Raw genomic sequence first — 18,877 nt, forward strand, 5'->3', positions numbered from 1 at the left:
TTCTCTCTCTCTCTGCCCCCCCCTCTCTCGCTCTCTCTGCCCCCCCTCTCGCTCTCTGCCCCCTCTCTCTCTCTCTCTCTGCCCCCTCTCTCTGTCTGCCCCACTCTCTCTCTCTCTCTCTCTCTCTGTCTGCCCCCTCTCTCTCTCTCTCTCTGTCTGCCCCCTCTCTCTCTCTCTCTCTGTCTGCCCCCTCTCTCTCTCTCTCTCTCTCTCTCTGTCTGCCCCCTCTCTCTCTCTCTCTCTCTGTCTGCCCCCTCTCTCTCTCTCTCTCTCTGTCTGCCCCCTCTCTCTCTCTCTCTCTCTGTCTGCCCCCTCTCTCTCTCTCTGTCTGCCCCCTCTCTCTCTCTCTGTCTGCCCCCTCTCTCTCTCTCTCTCTCTGTCTGCCCCCTCTCTCTCTCTCTCTCTCTCTCTCTCTGTCTGCCCCCTCTCTCTCTCTCTCTCTCTCTCTCTCTCTGTCTGCCCCCTCTCTCTCTCTCTCTCTCTGTCTGCCCCCTCTCTCTCTCTCTCTCTCTCTGTCTGCCCCCTCTCTCTCTCTCTCTCTCTGTCTGCCCCCTCTCTCTCTCTCTGTCTGCCCCCTCTCTCTCTCTCTGTCTGCCCCCTCTCTCTCTCTGTCTGCCCCCTCTCTCTCTCTCTGTCTGCCCCCTCTCTCTCTCTCTGTCTGCCCCCTCTCTCTCTCTCTGTCTGCCCCCTCTCTCTCTCTCTGTCTGCCCCCTCTCTCTCTCTCTGTCTGCCCCCTCTCTCTCTTTCTGTCTGCCCCCTCTCTCTCTCTCTGTCTGCCCCCTCTCTCTCTCTCTGTCTGCCCCCTCTCTCTCTCTCTGTCTGCCCCCTCTCTCTCTCTCTGTCTGCCCCCTCTCTCTCTCTCTGTCTGCCCCCTCTCTCTCTGTGCTCCCCCCCACTCTGTGTTTCCCCCTCTCTCTCTCATGTCGTTTCCCCTACTCTGTTCCCTCCTGTCTCTCTTTCTCCGACTGTTGCAGGGAGCAGGAGAGTCAGCACAGCAGCCTTGTGGTTGGTCAGTTTGTTTAAAAACATCGCACTGTCAGTTTCACAGCTGACTGCTGCTGAAGCAGCAAGGCGTTTCCCAACTTGGGACAGATTCAGGGTTTTCTGGTGGGCTTTTAAAAAAAGTCAGAAAAACTGAAATTGTCTGCTGTGAAACTCACAGCATGATGTTTTTAAAAAGTCCCGCCTGCAAGAAGACAAAGGGAAATTTCCCATCTCCAATCACGAAGCCCTTGTCAGGATGCGGAATGGCCCCAGGTATAGTTTACATACCTGAGCCAGATGGAAACCTTTGGCTGGTTGGATCCTAGTGCGCAGGATGTATGTTGGACAACCCTGCTCTCATGTGTCTCAACAGTAAATCTGCCAAGAAACACACTTGAATGCTGCAGAAAACAGGGCTCTTTAGTAACTCGGATGAAAATGTGTTACAACAATGATGTTTTAATGTGAACAGGTCAGCTCCACTGTCTTCTCTCCTTACTGGAGGTCTAATTGATCTGCTTAGAGTATTACATTGTGCAAGGAGCAGGCCAACTAAGAGCAAACAGAAACAGCTTTCCACAAAAGAACTTAAAATACATGACCGATTTTAAGCATTTCAACATTACGAATTTTTCTTAGAAAGGTCATGAGTAGAAATATAAGCAACCGTAAGGTACAACATTCCCTACCTCAATTGTTGCTTGAAGTTTCTTGGACTTAATATTGGAATGATAGGTTATTTCTGGCTCCTGCTGGTAGTGTTGCCCTGGATATGTTTTGTTGGGTAAGATTGTAGAGTTTGGGCTGTGACCTACAGTTTCCAATGGATACTCATTCAATAGATCTGAAGATGTCCCTCGCCCATAATTCTGTGCAAGGGGAGCATGAGATGTCTGAGTGAAGTCCAGAGCAGAGGGTTCTGCAGATGAAAAGGGTAACAATTGTTTGGTGGTAGCTCTGGAGATGGAAAGGATAAAGGCCACATAGGGGGTACTTTTGAGGGTCTTTAACCATCCTGTCATAGAGGTGAGGGGGATTTTGTTGTCCTGTATTTTGCAGCTGGTTTTGGCAATACTGAAGTAGCCTGGATTGAGGTGGCATCTCTGCTAGCTCAGGGATCTGAGGTTGATTCCATGTTGATGGCTGTTCTGTGCTGAAGTAGAAGAAATAAACAGCATTGTGCACCTTCAACATGCTATATGTAAAAGTGAAAAGCAATTGTGTATAGATTATCCTAACTAAAGATAGATCAGAAAAGTTACATCAGTACATAAAATATAGTACTTTTAAATCAGGATTACATTGATCGAAGTTGGCTCCAAAGAAAAGTTGGAATAATTATTTTATTGTGAGGGGAATTGAATACTAAAGTAGGGAGGTTATGCTTCAGCTATACAGGGCATTGGGAGACCACATCTGGAGTACTGTGTACAGTTTTGGTCTCCTTATTGAAGGAAGGATGTAGAACATAGAACAGTACAGCACAGTACAGGCCCTTCGGCCCACGATGTTGTGCCGAAACTTAAACCTACTCTAAGATCTAAGTAACTACCTACCCTTCATTCTACTATCATCCATGTACCTATCCAAGAGTAGCTTAAATGCCCCTAATGTATCTGCTTCTACTACCACCGCTGGCAGCGCATTCCACGCACCCACCACTCTCTGTGTAAAGAACCTACCTCTGACATCTCCCCGAAACCTTCCTCCAATCACCCTAAAATTATGCCCCCTGGTGATAGCACTTTCCACCCTGGGAAAAAGTCTCTGACTATCCACTCTATCTATGCCTCTCATCATCTTGTACCCCTCTATCAAGTCACCTCTCATCCTTCTTCGCTCCAATGAGAAAAGCCCTAGCTCCCTCAATCTTTCTTCGTAGGACATGCCCTCCAGTCCAGGCAGCATCCTGGTAAATCTCCTCTGCACCCTCTCTAAAGCTTCCACATCCGTAAATGCATTGGAAGCAGTACAGAGAAGGTTTGCTAGATTAATACTGGAATGGGCGGGCCGTCTTGCGAGGAAAGATTGGGCAGGCTAGGCTTGTATCTGCTGAAATTTAGAAGAATAAGAGGCGACTTGATTGAAACAAATAAGATCCTGAGGGGTCTTGACAGGGTTGATGTGGAAAGGATGTTTCCCCTTGCGGGAGAATCTAGAACTAGGGGTCACTGTTTAAAAATAAGGGGTTGCCCATTTAAGACAGAGATGAGGGGAAATTTTTTCTCGGAGGGTCGTGTGTCTTTGGAACTCTCTTCCTCAAAAGGCGGTGGAAGCAGAGTCTTTGAATATTTTTAAGACAGAGGTAGACAGATTCTTGATAAGCAAGGGGATGAAAGGTTATTGGGGGTAAGTGGAAACCCGGGAGAACAGCGGAGAGGAGTGGACCTGCAGGAAGAACACGGAGCGAGCAACGCATAAATAGAGCCCGAGTTTCGCGGCCTAGATCACTTACCTTCCAGGAAAGGAGAGCAGTGGACCTGCGGGAAGAACACGGAGCGAGCAACGCATAAATAGAGCCCGAGGTTCGCGGCCTAGATCACTTACCTTCCGGAAGAGCAGTGGAGAGGAGTCCAGATGCGTCGGAGTTTGAAAACAAAGTGAGCAGTGATGTCACAGGAAAGCTGCAAGGTGATTGGTTGGTGAGTAACTGATGTTAGGGAATAACTCTAGCTGAGTTCGTACACCAGTGTTAGGGAGCGTGTGTAAATAGCTTAATAATAAGGAACAAGTGAGTAGCTTTTTTTTTGAGTAAGGTTTATTTTAACTGGTGAACTGTTTCCCCTTGTGGGAATTGATTTTTAGTAGGATTTATCAGTAGCTTCAAAAGTAAAGGAAAGGACTTTAGATTGTAGTGGGCAGTGTTTGGAGTAGAACAAGGCCCCTAGCCTTGTAATTAGTATTTTTTAATTAAAGGGAGTAACTAAGTAATCTAAAGGTAAGTCGTGGCAGGAGAGCTCGCAGCTGTGATATGCTCCTCCTGTGCTATGTGGGAAATCAGGGATGCTTCTAGTGTCCCTGACGACCATGTGTGCAGGCAGCGTATCCATCTGCAGCTCCTGTCTACCTGCATTACGGAGCTGGAGCTGCGGGTGGATTCACTGTGGAACATCCGCGATGCTGAGATCATCGTGGATAGCACGTTGAGTAAGGTCGTCACACCGCAGGCAAATGATGCAAAGGCAGAATGCGAATGGGTGACCACCAGGAAGAGTAGAGGAAGGCAGGTAGTGCAGGAGTTCCCTGTGGCCATCCCCCTCTCTAACAGATATACCACTTTGGATATTTTTGGGGGAGATGGCTCAGGGGAAAGCAGCAAGAGCCAAGTTCATGGCACCAAGGGTGGCTCTGCTGCACAGCAGGGGAGAAAGAAGAGTGGCAGGGCTACAGTGATAGGGGATTCAATCCTAAGGGGAACAGACAGGCGTTTCTGCGGCCGCAAAAGAGACTCCAGAATGGTATGTTGCTTTCTTGATGCTAGGGTCAAGGATGTCTCTGAGCGGCTGCAGGGCAAGCAGCCAATTGTCGTGGTACATATTGGTCCCAACGACATAGGTTAAAAAAAGGGATGAGGTCCTACAAGCTGAATATAGGGAGTTAGGACATAAATTAAAAAGTAGGACCTCAAAGGTAGTAATCTCAGGATTACTATCAGTGCCACGTGCTAACGAGAGCAGAATTAGCATGATATATTAGATGAATAAGTGGCTGGAGAAATGGTGTAGGGGGTAGGGATTCAGATTCCTGGGACATTGAGACCGGTTCTGAGGAAGGTGGGACCAGTACAAGCTGGACGGGTTGCATCTGGGCAGGACTGGGACCAATTACCTCGGCGGGGGGGTGAGGGCGGGGGGGTGTTTGCTCGTGCTGTTGGGGAGGTTTAAAGTAGAATGGCAGGGGATGGGAATTTGAGCAGGGAGACAGAGGAGGGGGAAACAAGGATAGAAATGAAAGACAGAAAGGTAAGAAGCATAAGTGTAAGGCAGAGAACACAAGGGCGAAAAACAAAAATGGGGCCATGGTGCAAAAAAAAGCTAAGATGACTAACAATGTTAAGACAAGTCTAAAGGCATTGTGTCTTAATGCGCGGAGCATTTGCAATAAGACAGATGAATTAACAGTGCAAGTAGATATAAATGGTTATGATATAATTGCGGTTACAGAGACACGGCTGCATGGTGACCAAGGATGGGAAGTGAACATCCAGGGGAATTCAATATTTAGGAAGGACAGGCAAAAAGGGAAAGGAGGTGAGGTAGTAAAGGAGGAAATCAATGAAATAGTGAGGAAGGATATTGGCTCGGAAAATCATGATGTGGAATCTGTATGGGTGGAGCTAAGAAACACCAAGGGGCAGAAAACGTTGGTGGGGGTTGTCTACAGGCCCCCAAACCGTAGTGGAGATGTAAGTGATGGCATTAAACAGGAAATAAGAGACGCGTGCAATAAGGGTAAAACTGTAATCATGGGTGACTTTAATCTACATTATAGATTGGTCAAACCAGATTAGCATTAATACTGTGGAGGAGGATTTCCTGGAGTGCGTACGTGCAGTTTTTTAGACCAATACTTTGAGGAACCAACTCGACAACAGGCTATCCTAGACTGGGTATTGTGCAATGAGAAAGGATTAATTAACAACGGTGTTGTGTGGGGTCCCTTGGGGAGGAGTGACTATAACATGATAGAATTCTTCATAAGATGGAGAGTGAAATAGTTGAATCCGAAACTAGGGTCCTGAATCTAAATAAAGGAAACTACGAAGGTATAAGGCACGAGTTGGCTATGGTAGATTGGGAAAATTTACTAAAAGGGTTGACGGTGGATAAGCAATGGATAATATTTGAAGAACGTGTGCATGAATTACAACAATTATTCATTCCTGTCTGGCGCAAAAATAAAACCGGAAAGGTAACTCAACCGTGGCTTACAAAAGAAATTAGGGATAGTATTAGATCCAAAGAGGAGGCATATAAAACTGTCAGAAAAAGCAGCAATTCTGAAGATTGGGAGCAGTTTAGAATTCAGCAAAGGAGGACAAAAAGAGGTTGATTAAGCAGGGGAAAATAGAGTATGACAGTAAACTTGTGGGGAACATAAAAACTGACTGTAAAAGCTTCTTTAAATATGTGAAGAGAAAAAGATTAGTGAAGACAAATGTAGGTCCCTTACAGTCAGAAACGGGGGAAATTATAATGGGGAACAAAGAAATGGCAGAACAATTAAACACATACTTTGGTTCTGTCTTCACAAGGAGGACACAAATAACCTCCCAGAAATGTTAGGGAACCAAGGGTCTAATGAGAGAGAGGAACTGAAGGAAATCAGTATTAGTAAAAAAAAAAGTGCTCGGGAAATTAATGGGGTTAAAGGCTGACAAATCCCCAGGATCTGATAATCTACATCACAGAATACTAAAGGAAGTGGCCCTGCAAATAGTGGATGCATTGGTGATCATCTTCCAAAATTCTCTCGACCCTGGAGCAGTTCCTACAGATTGGAAGGTGGCAAATGTAACCCCACTATTTAAAAAAGGAGGGAGAGAAAAAACAGGGAATTACAGACCAATTCGCCTTGCATCAGTAGTGGGGAAAATGCTACAGTTTATTATAAAGGATGTGATAGCAGAACACCTGGAAAGCATAACAGGATTGGACAAAGTCAGCATGGGTTTATGAAAGGGAAATCATGCTTAACAAATCTACTGGAGTTCTTTGAGGATGTAACTAGTAGAATATTTAAGGGAGAATACGTGGATGTGGTGTATTTGGATTTTCCGAAGGCCCCACATAAGAGGTTAGTGTGCAAAATTGAAGTACATGGGATTGGGGGTAATATACTGGCATGGATTCAGAATTGATTGACAGACAGCAAAGAGAGAGTAGGGATAAACGTGTTTTTTTCCGGGTGGCAGGCAGTGACTAGTGGGGTACCGCAGGGATCAGTGCTTGGGCCCCAGCTATTCACAATATATATTAATGACTTGGGTGAGGGAACTAAATGTAACATTTCCAAGTTTGCAGATGACAGAAAGCTGGGGGGGGGGAAAAGGGGGAGGTGCAACGAGATCTGGGTGTCCTTGCACACCAGTCGCGGAAAGCGAGTATTCAGGTGCAGCAAGCAGTTAGGAAGGTGAATGGTATGTTGGCCTTCATTGCAAAAGGATTTGCGTACAGAAGCAAGGATGTCTTAGTGCAGTTATAAGGGGCCTTGGTGAGACCACATCTGGAGCATTGTGTGCAGTTTGGGTCTCCTTATCTGAGGAAGGATGTTCTTGCCATGGAGGAAGTGCAAAGAAGATTTACTCGGCTGATTCCTGGAACAGCAGGATTGAAGTATGAGGAGAGATTGGGTCGACTAGGCCTATATTCACTATAGTTTAGAAGAATGAGGGGGGATCTCATAGAAACCGATAAAATTCTAACAGGACTAGACAGGCTAGATGTAGGGAGGATGTTCCCGATGGTTCGGGAGTCCAGAACTAGGGGTCACTGTCTCAGTATACGGGGTATGCCATTTAGAACCGAGATGAGGAGAAATTTCTTCACTCAGAGGGTGGTGAACCTGTGGCAGTTTCTACCACAGAAGGCAGTGGAGGCCAAGTCATTAAATATATTCAAGAAGGAGATAGATATATTTCTTAATGCTAAAGGGATTAAGGGATATGGTGAGAAAGCGGGAACAGGGTACTGAGTTAGACTATCAGCCATGATCTTTTTTGGAATGGCAGAGCAGGCCCAAAGGTCTACTCCTGCTCCTTCTTTTCTATGTTAATTAGTTCAGCCATGAACTTATTGAATGGCGGAGCAGGCTCGAGGGGCTGAGGCGCCTACTCCTGTTCCTAATTCGTATGTTCGTATGCCCCCAATTTAGCATGTGCAAATTATGTCCATATTAGTGAATTAAATGTCACGATGCTTAACTATGGAGTTTTCAAGATTATGAAAGCAATTGACAAAGTTGACACAGGCAAAGCTGCAAGGGTCAGATATCAAGGAAAAATTAGTAAGTGAGGAGAAAGAAGGCAGTTCAGACAGAAATCTTTCAGTGAAAGAGTACTAGAATTATGCAATAACTTATTAGAGAACATTACTAATGTGGCCAATGCAAATAAATTAGAGTCAAATAGATACATTTCTAGGGTTAGAAGGGATTAGCGGGTGAAGGTAGGTAGTTGGAAATGGGCTGCCAAAAAGGGAGGGACTTATTGGGCGACATGTTTTCTTTTCCCCATTTCTGAAAATCCTGATGTTGATATGACCTTGACAACCCCAGTAGGTAGGATTGTCCCATTTACCAGTGCTTAGTAGGAAGACTGCAAACCAGCCATAATACCATTTATACTCTTGTCATACTTACAATTCCAATTTCGGAAATTCACAAGAACCAGAAATATAAACAAGCTTTAGGATGGTGAGTAACCCTTGTACTTTACTGTGAATTTGCTGGAACATAGGCCTGCTTTTCAGGTACAAGACCTTGGCGGGTAGGAGTGGGAATGGAAAGGGTCTTGGGATGGGGCAGAGACTAGGTTAAAAGGGTGCATTTTCCTGAAGTAGGAAAGGAGAAAAATCCTTTCTACATCCACCCTGTCAAGACCCCTCAGGATCTTTTATGTTTCAATCAAGTCGCCTCCTACTCTTCTAAATTCCAGCAGATACAAGCCTAGCCTGTCCAATCCTTCCTCATAAGACAGCCCGCCCATTCCAGGTATTAGTCTAGTAAACCTTCTTCTGTACTGCCTCCAATGCATTTACGTCCTAAAATCAGTCAATATGAAGTAATTATCCTATAAATCCAAGTATCACTGACAGAAACCTAGGAATACGATAGCTGAGCTGGGTATCCTGTGTTGCTTGGAAAGACCTCCAGCTGATAGAAATGTCAAGAAAAAAATTGGAATATTGAAAGCATACACTTACCTCTTCTGTACAAATACAGGGATGTCTCCATGCAGTTCTCCGATGTGACTGTAGAAGGGCTGCAGACTGAACTTGGAAGCATGTTCTTGAAGCAGGGCTTTGTGGGAGTTTGGAGAGTTCAGAGCACCACCACTGTCGAGCAATTTGGAAAATGGATTTGAATAGCTGTGTTCAGTCCACTGGCTGAGTCTGGAATGGAGCCGATTACTCTTCTGAACATGGGGCTTCAACAAGGAATTTGTTGTGCCTAGGAAAAAATTCTAACTTTCATCTTGGTTGCCAAATGATTTCCAAAAAAAATTGACTTCAGAAATATATCAGTTTAGTGAATTTCTCAATACCCAAAAAATAAATCAAAATGAGTGACTTGTACGTATATGTAAGTTACATGGGGGAAGAAAGGGAAAGGAGGAAAATGGATGAGGGCAGAGAAGACCATTCCAAATACAAAAATAAAATACCGTGGAGGTTAGAAATCTGAATAAAAACAGAAAAAGCTGGAAATTTATTTATTTAGAGATACAGCACTGAAACAGGCCCTTCAGCCCACCAAGTCTGTGCCAACCATCAACCACCCATTTATACTAATCCTACATTAATCCCATATTCCTACCACATCCCCACCTTCCCTCAATTCCCCTACCACCTACCTATACTAGGGGCAATTTATAATGGCCAATTTACCTATCAAATTGCAAGTCTTTGGCTGTGGGAGGAAACCAGAGCACCCGGCGAAAACCCACGTGGTCACAGGGAGAACTGGCAAACTCCACACAGGCAGTGCCCAGAATTGAACCCGGGTCCCTGGAGCTGTGAGGCTGCGGTGCTAACCACTGCGCCACTGTGCCGTCCTTAGGTCAGGCAGCATCTAGCAAGAGAGAAAGAGAGTGAATGCTTCAGATCAAAGACCTTTCACCAGAACAATGGAGGAGGCCAGGACAAAGAGGTCAGAGTGGGAGTGGAGTGGAGAATTAAAATGACAGGTGACCAGAAGCTCAAGGTCACACTTGAATGGAGTTGTTCTGGAAAAAGGAAAATGTTAGAGCTGTCTGTAACAGATTTTAGGCAAGTACAGAGACAGGAAAATGTTAGGAGAGTCATGATGGGGAGGCAAGAACAAAAGGAAGATCTGTGATAGGGTGGAAGGCAGGAGAGATGAAATGACAAAAGGGGATGATAGTGTAAGGCAAAAACGGATGATAACGGGTCAAGTACAAAAACAAAGAGGAGCCTGGAGCAACTGTAAATAGCAATAGCACAATCATTACAAATAGCTGCTCTTAAAAAAAAGTGTGGTGCTTATGATCCAAAATTGTTGTATTCAATGTTGAGTCTGAAAGGCTATAAGTGCCTAATCCAAAGATGAGGTGGTGTTCCGTGAGATTCTGTTGAGCATTTAAAAAAAAATTTATTCTCACAGGATGTGAGCACTACTGGCATGGCCAGCATTTGTTGCCCAACCCTAATTGCCCTTGAGAACCTGGTGGTGAGCCACCTTCCTGAACCACTGCAGTCCATCTGGTGTAGGTACACCCACAATGCTGTTCGGAAGGGAGTTCCAAGTTTTTGACCCAGCAGCATTGAAGGAACTGAGCTTCAATGGAACAGTGTCGAAGGCGAGGGAGGTCAGAGTGGGAGTGGTGTAGAGTATTAAAATCACAGGCAACCAGAAGCTCAGGGTCACGCTTCAACGGAGGAGCTCTGCAAAGTGATCACCCAATCTGCGTTTGGTCTCCCCAGTGTAGAGGAAACTGCATCATAAGCAGCGGATACAGTACACTAAATTGTAAGTAGTACAAGTAAAAGTACAAGTCAATCACTGTTTCACCTGGAAGGAATGTTTTGGGCCCTGGACAATGGAAAGGGAAGAGGTAAAAGGGTAGGTATTGCATGGGAAGCTGCTATGAGAAGGGAGGGGCTGTTGGGGATGATTGAAGAGGGGACTAGGGTATCATGGAGCAAACAGTCCCTTCGGAATGCACAAAGGGAAGGAAAGGGAAGATATGTTTGGTGGTGACATCATTCTGGAGGGGAAATGGTGGCGGATGACCCGTTGAATATGGAGACGAGTGGAGAGGATGGTGAGGACATGGGGAACTCCATTATGGCTCTGGGAGAGTGGGTGAGATCTGAAATGCGAGAAATGGGACAGCTATGGTAGAGAGTTCGGTCAACCAGAGTTCAGGGGAATCCTCGGTTGAGGAAAAAAGGAAGGCATATTGGAAGCATTGGTATGGAAGGTGGCATTGCCAAAATCTGAATTCTTAGTCATTTAGTTTGATTGCCAACTATAGTCACTGCACCATATACTCACAGCATCTCAACAAATAAAACTTGAAAATTCCAGGTAACCAGTTCAAAAACCAGACTATCTGGTCCAAAAGTAACTGGGTGGTGATCTGACTGAAGAGGAGGCCCTGTTGCTGGTAAATGCTGAAAATATATTCACTTTTAAACAAAGCCTTCATAAACAATCTCTATCTCCAGCTCTTCTAAACCACTGTGATTGACTCATAACTGCCGTGTGAAGTGGTCTAGAACGCCACTCAATTGTATTACCACCTTCTCAGGGCAACTAGGGATGGGCAATAAATGCCTTCCTTGCCAGCGATGCCCATATCCTGATAATGAATAAAAAACTGAAACCAATCAGAAGCCCAGAATAAATAAATATTTTTGTTAAATCTGAACACAATTTTTTTGTGTCAATATAAATAATCAAATTCAGAATCAAATGTGCATTGTTAAATTTCTGATGTTTAAAGGGTCCTCCATTAACAGCTAAGTCAAAGTCCTCAATGCAGAAAGAAATGACTTACAATTATAAAGTGCCTACTCATATACTCAGACAATCCCTACGTGCTCCATACCCCATTCATTTTTTTTTTGAAGTGCAGTCTCGGTGAACACCGAAGCCATTTTGTGCACAGCAAAGTCCCACAAATATCAAATAAAAGTAATGACCAGTTAATTTGTTTTTGATGGCTTTGATTTCAAGTAGAATATTGACCAGCCCAGCATGAGAACTCCCAGTTCATCTTCTAAAAGTACAAGGAATTTCCACTTGAACAGGCAGACTTTGGTTTAACATTTCACCCAAAAGATGATACTTCCCTCAGTGTTGCACTGGACTGTGAGCCCAGAATGTGGTCAAATCTTGGGAGTGGGGCTTGAAGCCACAACCTGACTTAATAGATGATGCAATGTGGTCTCCCAGGGATCAGTCATTGGATTATTGTTTTTCTTGTTAGATATAAATGACCTAGACTTGGGGTACAGGTAGCACAATTTTAACGTTTGCAAATGGCACAAAACTTGGCAACATGGTAAACTATGAGGATAGTAGCAGACTTCAGGAGGACACAGACGGACTGGTGAATTGGTCAGACACATGGCAGATGCAATTTAATGTGATTAAGTGTGAAGTGGTGCAGCTTTATGAGGAACAACATGGAGAAGCAGTAAAATCTAAGCGGTACTATTTTGAAGAGAAGGACCTGGGTGCATATTCACAAATCTGTGATGTGGCAGGGCAAGTTGATAACAAAGAACAAGTTGATAACAAAGAACAGTACAGCACAGGAACAGGCCATTCGGCCCTACAAGCCTGCCGAAACTAACACCTTCTGCACTTCCAGGGCCCATATCCCACTATTCCCTTCCTATTCATATATTTGTCAAGATGTCTCTTAAACGTCGTTATCGTATCTGCTTCCACCACCTCCCTGGCAGCAAGTTCCAGGCACTCACCACCCTCTGTGTATAAAACTTGCCTTGCACATCCCCTCTAAACTTTGCCCCTCGCACCTTAAACCTATGTCCTCTAGTAACTGACTCTTCCACCCTGGGAAAAAGCTTCTGACTATCTACTCTGTCCATGCCGCTCATAACTTTGTAAACCTCTATCATGTCGCCCCTCCACCTCTGTCGTTCCAGTGAAAACAATCCGAGTTTTTCCAACCTCTCTTCATAGCTAATGCCCTCCAGACCAGGCAACATCCTGGTAAACCTCCTCTGTACCCTCTCCAAAGCCTCCACGTCCTTCTGGTCGTGTGGCGACCAGAATTGCACGCAATATTCTAAGTGTGGCCTAACTAAGGTTCTGTACAGCTACAACATGACTGGCCAATTTTTATACTCTATGCCCCGACCGATGAAGGCAAGCATGCCGTATGCCTTCTTGACTACCTTATCCACATGCGTTGCCACTTTCAGTGACCTGTGGACCTGTACGCCCAGATCTCTCTGCCTGTCAATACTCCTAAGGGTTCTGCCATTTACTGTATACCTCCCACTTGCATTAGACCTTCCAAAATGCATTACCTCACATTTGTCCGGATTAAGCTCCATCTGCCATTTCTCCGCCCAAGTCTCCAACCGATCTATATCCTGCTGTATCCTCTGACAATCCTCATCACTATCCGCAACTCCACCAACCTATGTGTCATCCGCAAACTTAATAATCAGACCAGCTACATTTTCCTCCAAATCATTTATATATACTACAAACAGCAAAGGTCCCAGCACTGATCCCTGCGGAACACCACTAGTCACATCCCTCCATTCAGAAAAACACCCATCCATTGTTACCCTCTGTCTTCTGTGACTGAGCCAGTTCTGTATCCATCTTGCCAGCTCACCTCTGATCCCGTGTGACTTCACCTTTTGCACCAGTCTGCCATGCGGGACCTTGTCAAAGGCTTTACTAAAGTCCATATAGACAACATCCACCGCCCTTCCCTCATCAATCATCTTTGTCACTTCCTCAAAAAACTCAATCAAATTAGTAAGACACGACCTCCCCTTCACAAAACCATGCTGTCTCTCGCTAATAAGTTTGTTTGTTTCCAAATGGGAGTAAATCCTGTCCCGAAGAATCCTCTCTAATAGTTTCCCTACCACTGACGTAAGGCTCACCGGCCTATAATTTCCTGGATTATCCTTACCACCCTTCTTAAACAAAGGAACAACATTAAGGCAGTTAAGAAAGCATATGGGATACTTGGCTTTGTAAACAGGAGCACTAAATACTAAAAAGGAAGTGATGTTAAACCTTTACATTCACTGGTTTAGCCTCAGCTGGAGTACGGTGTACAATTTTGGGCATCTCACTTCAGGAAGGGCATCAAGGCCTTGGAAAGGGTAGAAGTGGAGATTTACCAGGATGATTACCTGGGATGAGGGACTACAATTAAGTGGAGAGATTGAAGAAATAAGGACTAAAAAAAATAAGTTGATTAAATATAGACACTAATTATATAAATAAAACAAGGTTATGCAGAGATGGCAGTACAAGTGGTATGGGCGTTTGTGGGTGACAACATCTGCAGAAATGTATGCACCTCAAGGAACTTCAGCTCAGAATTGTCACGCTGGTACCCGAGGTGCAGACGTTACGGGGCATCAGGGAAGGGACATTTTGACCCAGGAGGCAGTCACACACCTTAAGTTAGGAAGTGGTACAAGTCTGGCTAGTGATCAGGAACAGGAAGGTGTGACTGCTAGTCAGACAGTTAAAAGGACGCCAGGTGCAGAGCTGGAGGAGCCTCGGCCTTTTTGCCCTTTTCCATCAGGTACGAGGTTATTGCTCCCTGTCTGAATGGGGGCAAAGTGGATGAGCAAACTGTTCATGTCACCATGGTACAAGATTCCATTCAAGTGGGGGATTGAAAAGGAATGTGGTAGTAGTAGGAGACCATACAGTGAGGCAGATAGATACAATTCTCTGCAGTTCCGAAGGTTGTATTGCAAGCCCAGTGCCAGGGTTCAGCACATCTCGTCGTGGCTGGAGAAGAATCCAGTTGTTGTGGTCCATGTTGGGACCAACAACATTGGGGAGAATAGGCAAGAGGTCCTGTTTGGAGTGCACCAGGAACCGTGAGCTAAGTTAAAGAACAGGACCTCAAGGGTTACAATCTCTGCATTGCCAGAGTCACGTGAAAATTGGAATAGGGACAAGCAGATTAGGGAGGTGAACATGTGGCTAAAGATGTGGTTTGGGAAAGAGGGGTTCCATTTCATGGGACACGGGCACTAGTATTGGGACAGGCTACACTTGAACCAGGTTGGTACCAGGGTCCCAGTGGAAAGGATAAATAGGGCGGTCACAAGGATTTCAAACTAATAAGTGCGGGGAAATAGTGGGGGGTGGGGGGCGGGTGGAAGAACTCGGGTGCAAAAGGTAGTATAATTAATATTTTGAAAATAATCAAAAGGGAAGGGAGTAAAGTAACTGTCATACATTGTGCTTAGGCACTACATGCAAAGGGAAAACAAAGATGTGAAGGAGTGAGAAATAAGAAATGTGTGAGTAAAACATTGGACCAAAAGGACAGGTTAGGATGTGTGGCCCAAATAAGCATTCTTTATACAAATGTACGGGGCACAAGGAATAAATTGCAGGCACAAATTCAACTTAGATGACATGACATGGTAGCCATTACTGGGACATGGCTGCAAGACGGTCAGGACTGGGAACTAAATATACCGGGTTATAAGAACTACAGGAAAGATACAGAAAATGGTAGAGGGGGAGGAGTAGCCTTCGTGATTAAGGATAAAATCACTTCAATAATAAGAGAGGATATAACAAGAGGTAAGCAGGCTGTGGAGACTTTGTAGGTAGAACTACGAAATAGAAAAGGATTTAAGACTGTTGTGAGAGTTGTGTATAGGGCCCTTGGTAACAACTGTGAAGCAGTAGATTGTACAAATGCAAAGATTAGACAAGCATGTAGCAAAAGCAGAGTGGTTTTAATGGGGGATTTTAACTTTCATATAGACTGGGATAAGCAGACAAGTACGATCAGCAAGGTAGTAAACTTCTTGAGTGTGTCTGGGATAGCTTCCTGCAGCAATATGTCCCAAGGACCAACAAGAAAGGAAAAACAGCTACCAAGATTCTAGATTTAGTTAAAGCTGAATTCAATGGGATGAGACAGAGACAGTCTATGTAAACTGGACAAGTCTGTTAATGGGTAAAACAAAAGATCAGTGGGAGGTGTTCAAAAAAGAATTCAATGTGATACAGGAACAGTTTATATCCCTAAGAGGCAAGAGTTCTACTTGCCATAAAAGACAGCCATTGATGAGTAAAGTGCTAAGAGACAACCTAAAACAAAAAGAATAGCATACAAAAGTGCAAAAATAGCACAGATACTGGTGAATGGGAAAGATGCGAAGAACACACTCTATTTTGTCACCCTTTGGTAAAAGCTACAAAAAAGGTGCACAAGAAGAAACTTGCAAAGGATATCAAAATCAAAACAAAAAAAATTACAATTATATTAGGAAAAAGAGGATGGTCAGGCGAAATGTAGGCCCCTTGAAAACCGGTAACAGTGATATTTCCAATAAAATTAAGGAAATGGCAGAGATGCTGAATAATTATTTTGCATCAGTGTTTACAGTAGAGGAAGAGGTCAGCATGCCAGCCATTCAAAAGAAACTAGTATTGAATCAGGGATAGGAACTCAACAAATAACATAAGCAAAATAACAGTAATAAAGAAAATAGTGGCACTAAAGTGTGACAAATTCCCAGGACCAGATGGTTTCCATCCCTGAGTTTTAAAAGAAGTAGGTGATGACATTGCACATGCCTTAACTATAATCTTAGAAAGTTCTCTCAATGCGGGAACTGTTCCTTTAGATTGGAAAATTGTGCATGTCACTCTGCTAATTCAGAAGGGAGGGAAACCAGGGAATTATAGACCAGCTAATCTAACATTTGTTGTTGGGAAATTGATAGAGTCTTTAATTAAGGATATGGTGAATGAACACCTTGAAAATTTTCAGCTGATCAGAGAACCAGATGGATTTGTAATGGAAGGTCATGCCTGATGGTACAGAGGGACCTGGGTGTTCTTGTACACAAATCACAAAAGGTCAGCATGCAGGTACAGCAAGTAATTAGGAAGGCAAATGGATGTTGGCCTTTATTGCAAGGGGGATGGAGTATAGAAGTAGCGAAGCTTTGCTACAACTGTACAGGGCATTGGCGAGACCACACCTAGAATACTGTGTACAGTTTTGGTCACCTTATTTAAGGATAGATACTTGCATTGGAAGCAGTGCAGAGAATCTTTGCTAGGCTGATTCCTGGGTTGAAGGGTTTGTCACATGAGGAAAGCTTGAGCAGGTTGGGCCTATACTCATTGGAGTTCAGAAGATTGAAAGGTGATCTTATAGAAACATATATGATTCTGAGTGAGCTTGACAGGGTAGATGCTGAGAGGATGTTTCCCCTCGTGGGGAAATCAAGAACTAGGGGGCACAGGTTCAAAATACAAATAAGGGGTCCCCCATTTAAGATGGAAATGAAGAGGAATTTCTTCTCTCAGAAGGTCGTTAGTGTTTGGAATTCTTTACCCTCGAAAGCAATGGAGGCTGGGCGATTGACTATATTCAAGGCTGAGCTAGATAGACTTTTGATTGACAAGGGAGTCAAGGGTTACGGATGGCTGGCAGGAAAGTGGAGTTAAGGCCACAATCAGATCAGCCATGATCTTATTGAATGGCAGAGCAGGCTCGAGGGGCTGAATGGCCTACTCTAGCTCCTACTTATGTTCTATGTTCTTTTTGAAGAGGTGACTAAAATAGTGGACAGTGTAGTGTTTTGAAAATCGCATTGTGCATTTTGTTCACTTGAGGCCACTATATACACCCATGCTGGCAGAGGAACTGGAAATTGAAAGTAAAAAGGAATAAAGAATAATCCATTGTTTCAACAGCATGCTGTCTCTGTCTCATATCTCTTACTAAACTCGGCCAAACCTAAGTCCCGAGAACATCACAGACACAGATGTTAGGTATATGAACTTCCAGAAGGTATGTGATAATGTCTATCATAAGAGGCTGTTAGCGAGAATTGAAGCTCATTGAATTGAGGTAAAATTGTTCACCTGGTTAGGAAATTGGCTGAGTGGCAGAAGACAGAGCGTAGGGATAATAGGCAGGTATTCTAATTGGCACAATGTAACTATTGGTGTCCCGCAAGAATCTGCATTGGGACCTCAACTATTCACCATATTTATTAACTTAGATGATGGGATAGAAAGCCACATATCGCAGGTTGCCGTTGACACAAAGATTGGTGGCACTGTAAGCAATGTAGATGGAAGTGTAAAATTACAAAGAGATATTGATAGATTATGTGAATGGACAAAACTGCAGCAAATGGATTTCAATGAAGGCAGATGTGAAGTCATCCACTTTGGACCTAAGCATATAGAACAGAGTTCTAAATGGTGAAAAACTGGAAACACTGGAGGCCCAAAGAGACTTGGGGGTCCAGATACGCAGGTCATTAAAATGTCATTAACAGTTACAGAAAATAATCAAAAAGTTTAATGGAATGTTGGCCTTTATATCTAGAGGACCAGAACACAAGTGAATAGAAGTCATGCTACAGCTATAAAAAGCCCTGGTTCGATCACAGCTGGAGTGCTGTGAGCAGCTTTGGACATCACACCTTAGAAAGGATATAATAGCATTGGAGGGGGTGCAGTGTAGACTGTTAAGAGTGCTTCCATTTTTTTTGTTAAATTATGAGGATTCGTGTGTTAAAACTGAAAAAAGATTCCATAGATGCTGGAACTTTGTGTTTTTTTTAAAAAGAGGTTATCAGAAGGTCTTTTGGACTGAGCTTGTAAACAACAGTTACTGGAATAATCAAGGAGTGCTAAAAACAAGCCCTTACTGGAAGGCACCTGTCTTCAGATAATTACCCAGCAGGGTTTTTTTGCCCTGGGGAAAGATGTTTACAAAGAAGTGCCAGGTCAAGATTGATAGGGGACATGGTTTTTGGTTTTGCTGTGGACAGTGATTTGGTGATATGGACAGTGTTTAAAAAAAGACAGTTGGAGAAAACTTGTCAAGGGAGTAAACCCCACCTCAGCTCTTTGAAAAGCCTGCCAGTTTTCCATTTCTTTGAGAAGCTCTGTTTTTTGTTTTCACTGGAACGACGGAGGT

The 18,877-nt window shown here is 44.1% G+C and overlaps 1 protein-coding gene across 1 annotated transcript in view; it reads right to left on the minus strand.

Moving 5' to 3' along the window:
* LOC137383327 (probable helicase with zinc finger domain) overlaps positions 1-18,877 on the minus strand; it is a 429,894-nt gene that overhangs the window by 109,363 nt on the left and 301,654 nt on the right. The window contains 4 exon segments of the mRNA XM_068056011.1: positions 1,674-1,894; positions 1,897-1,950; positions 1,953-2,137; positions 8,907-9,153. Coding sequence (XP_067912112.1) covers positions 1,674-1,894; positions 1,897-1,950; positions 1,953-2,137; positions 8,907-9,153 — 707 coding nt within the window.

Source organism: Heterodontus francisci, chromosome 24 (assembly GCF_036365525.1).
Source record: "Heterodontus francisci isolate sHetFra1 chromosome 24, sHetFra1.hap1, whole genome shotgun sequence".
Taxonomy (NCBI): Eukaryota; Metazoa; Chordata; class Chondrichthyes; order Heterodontiformes; family Heterodontidae; genus Heterodontus; species Heterodontus francisci.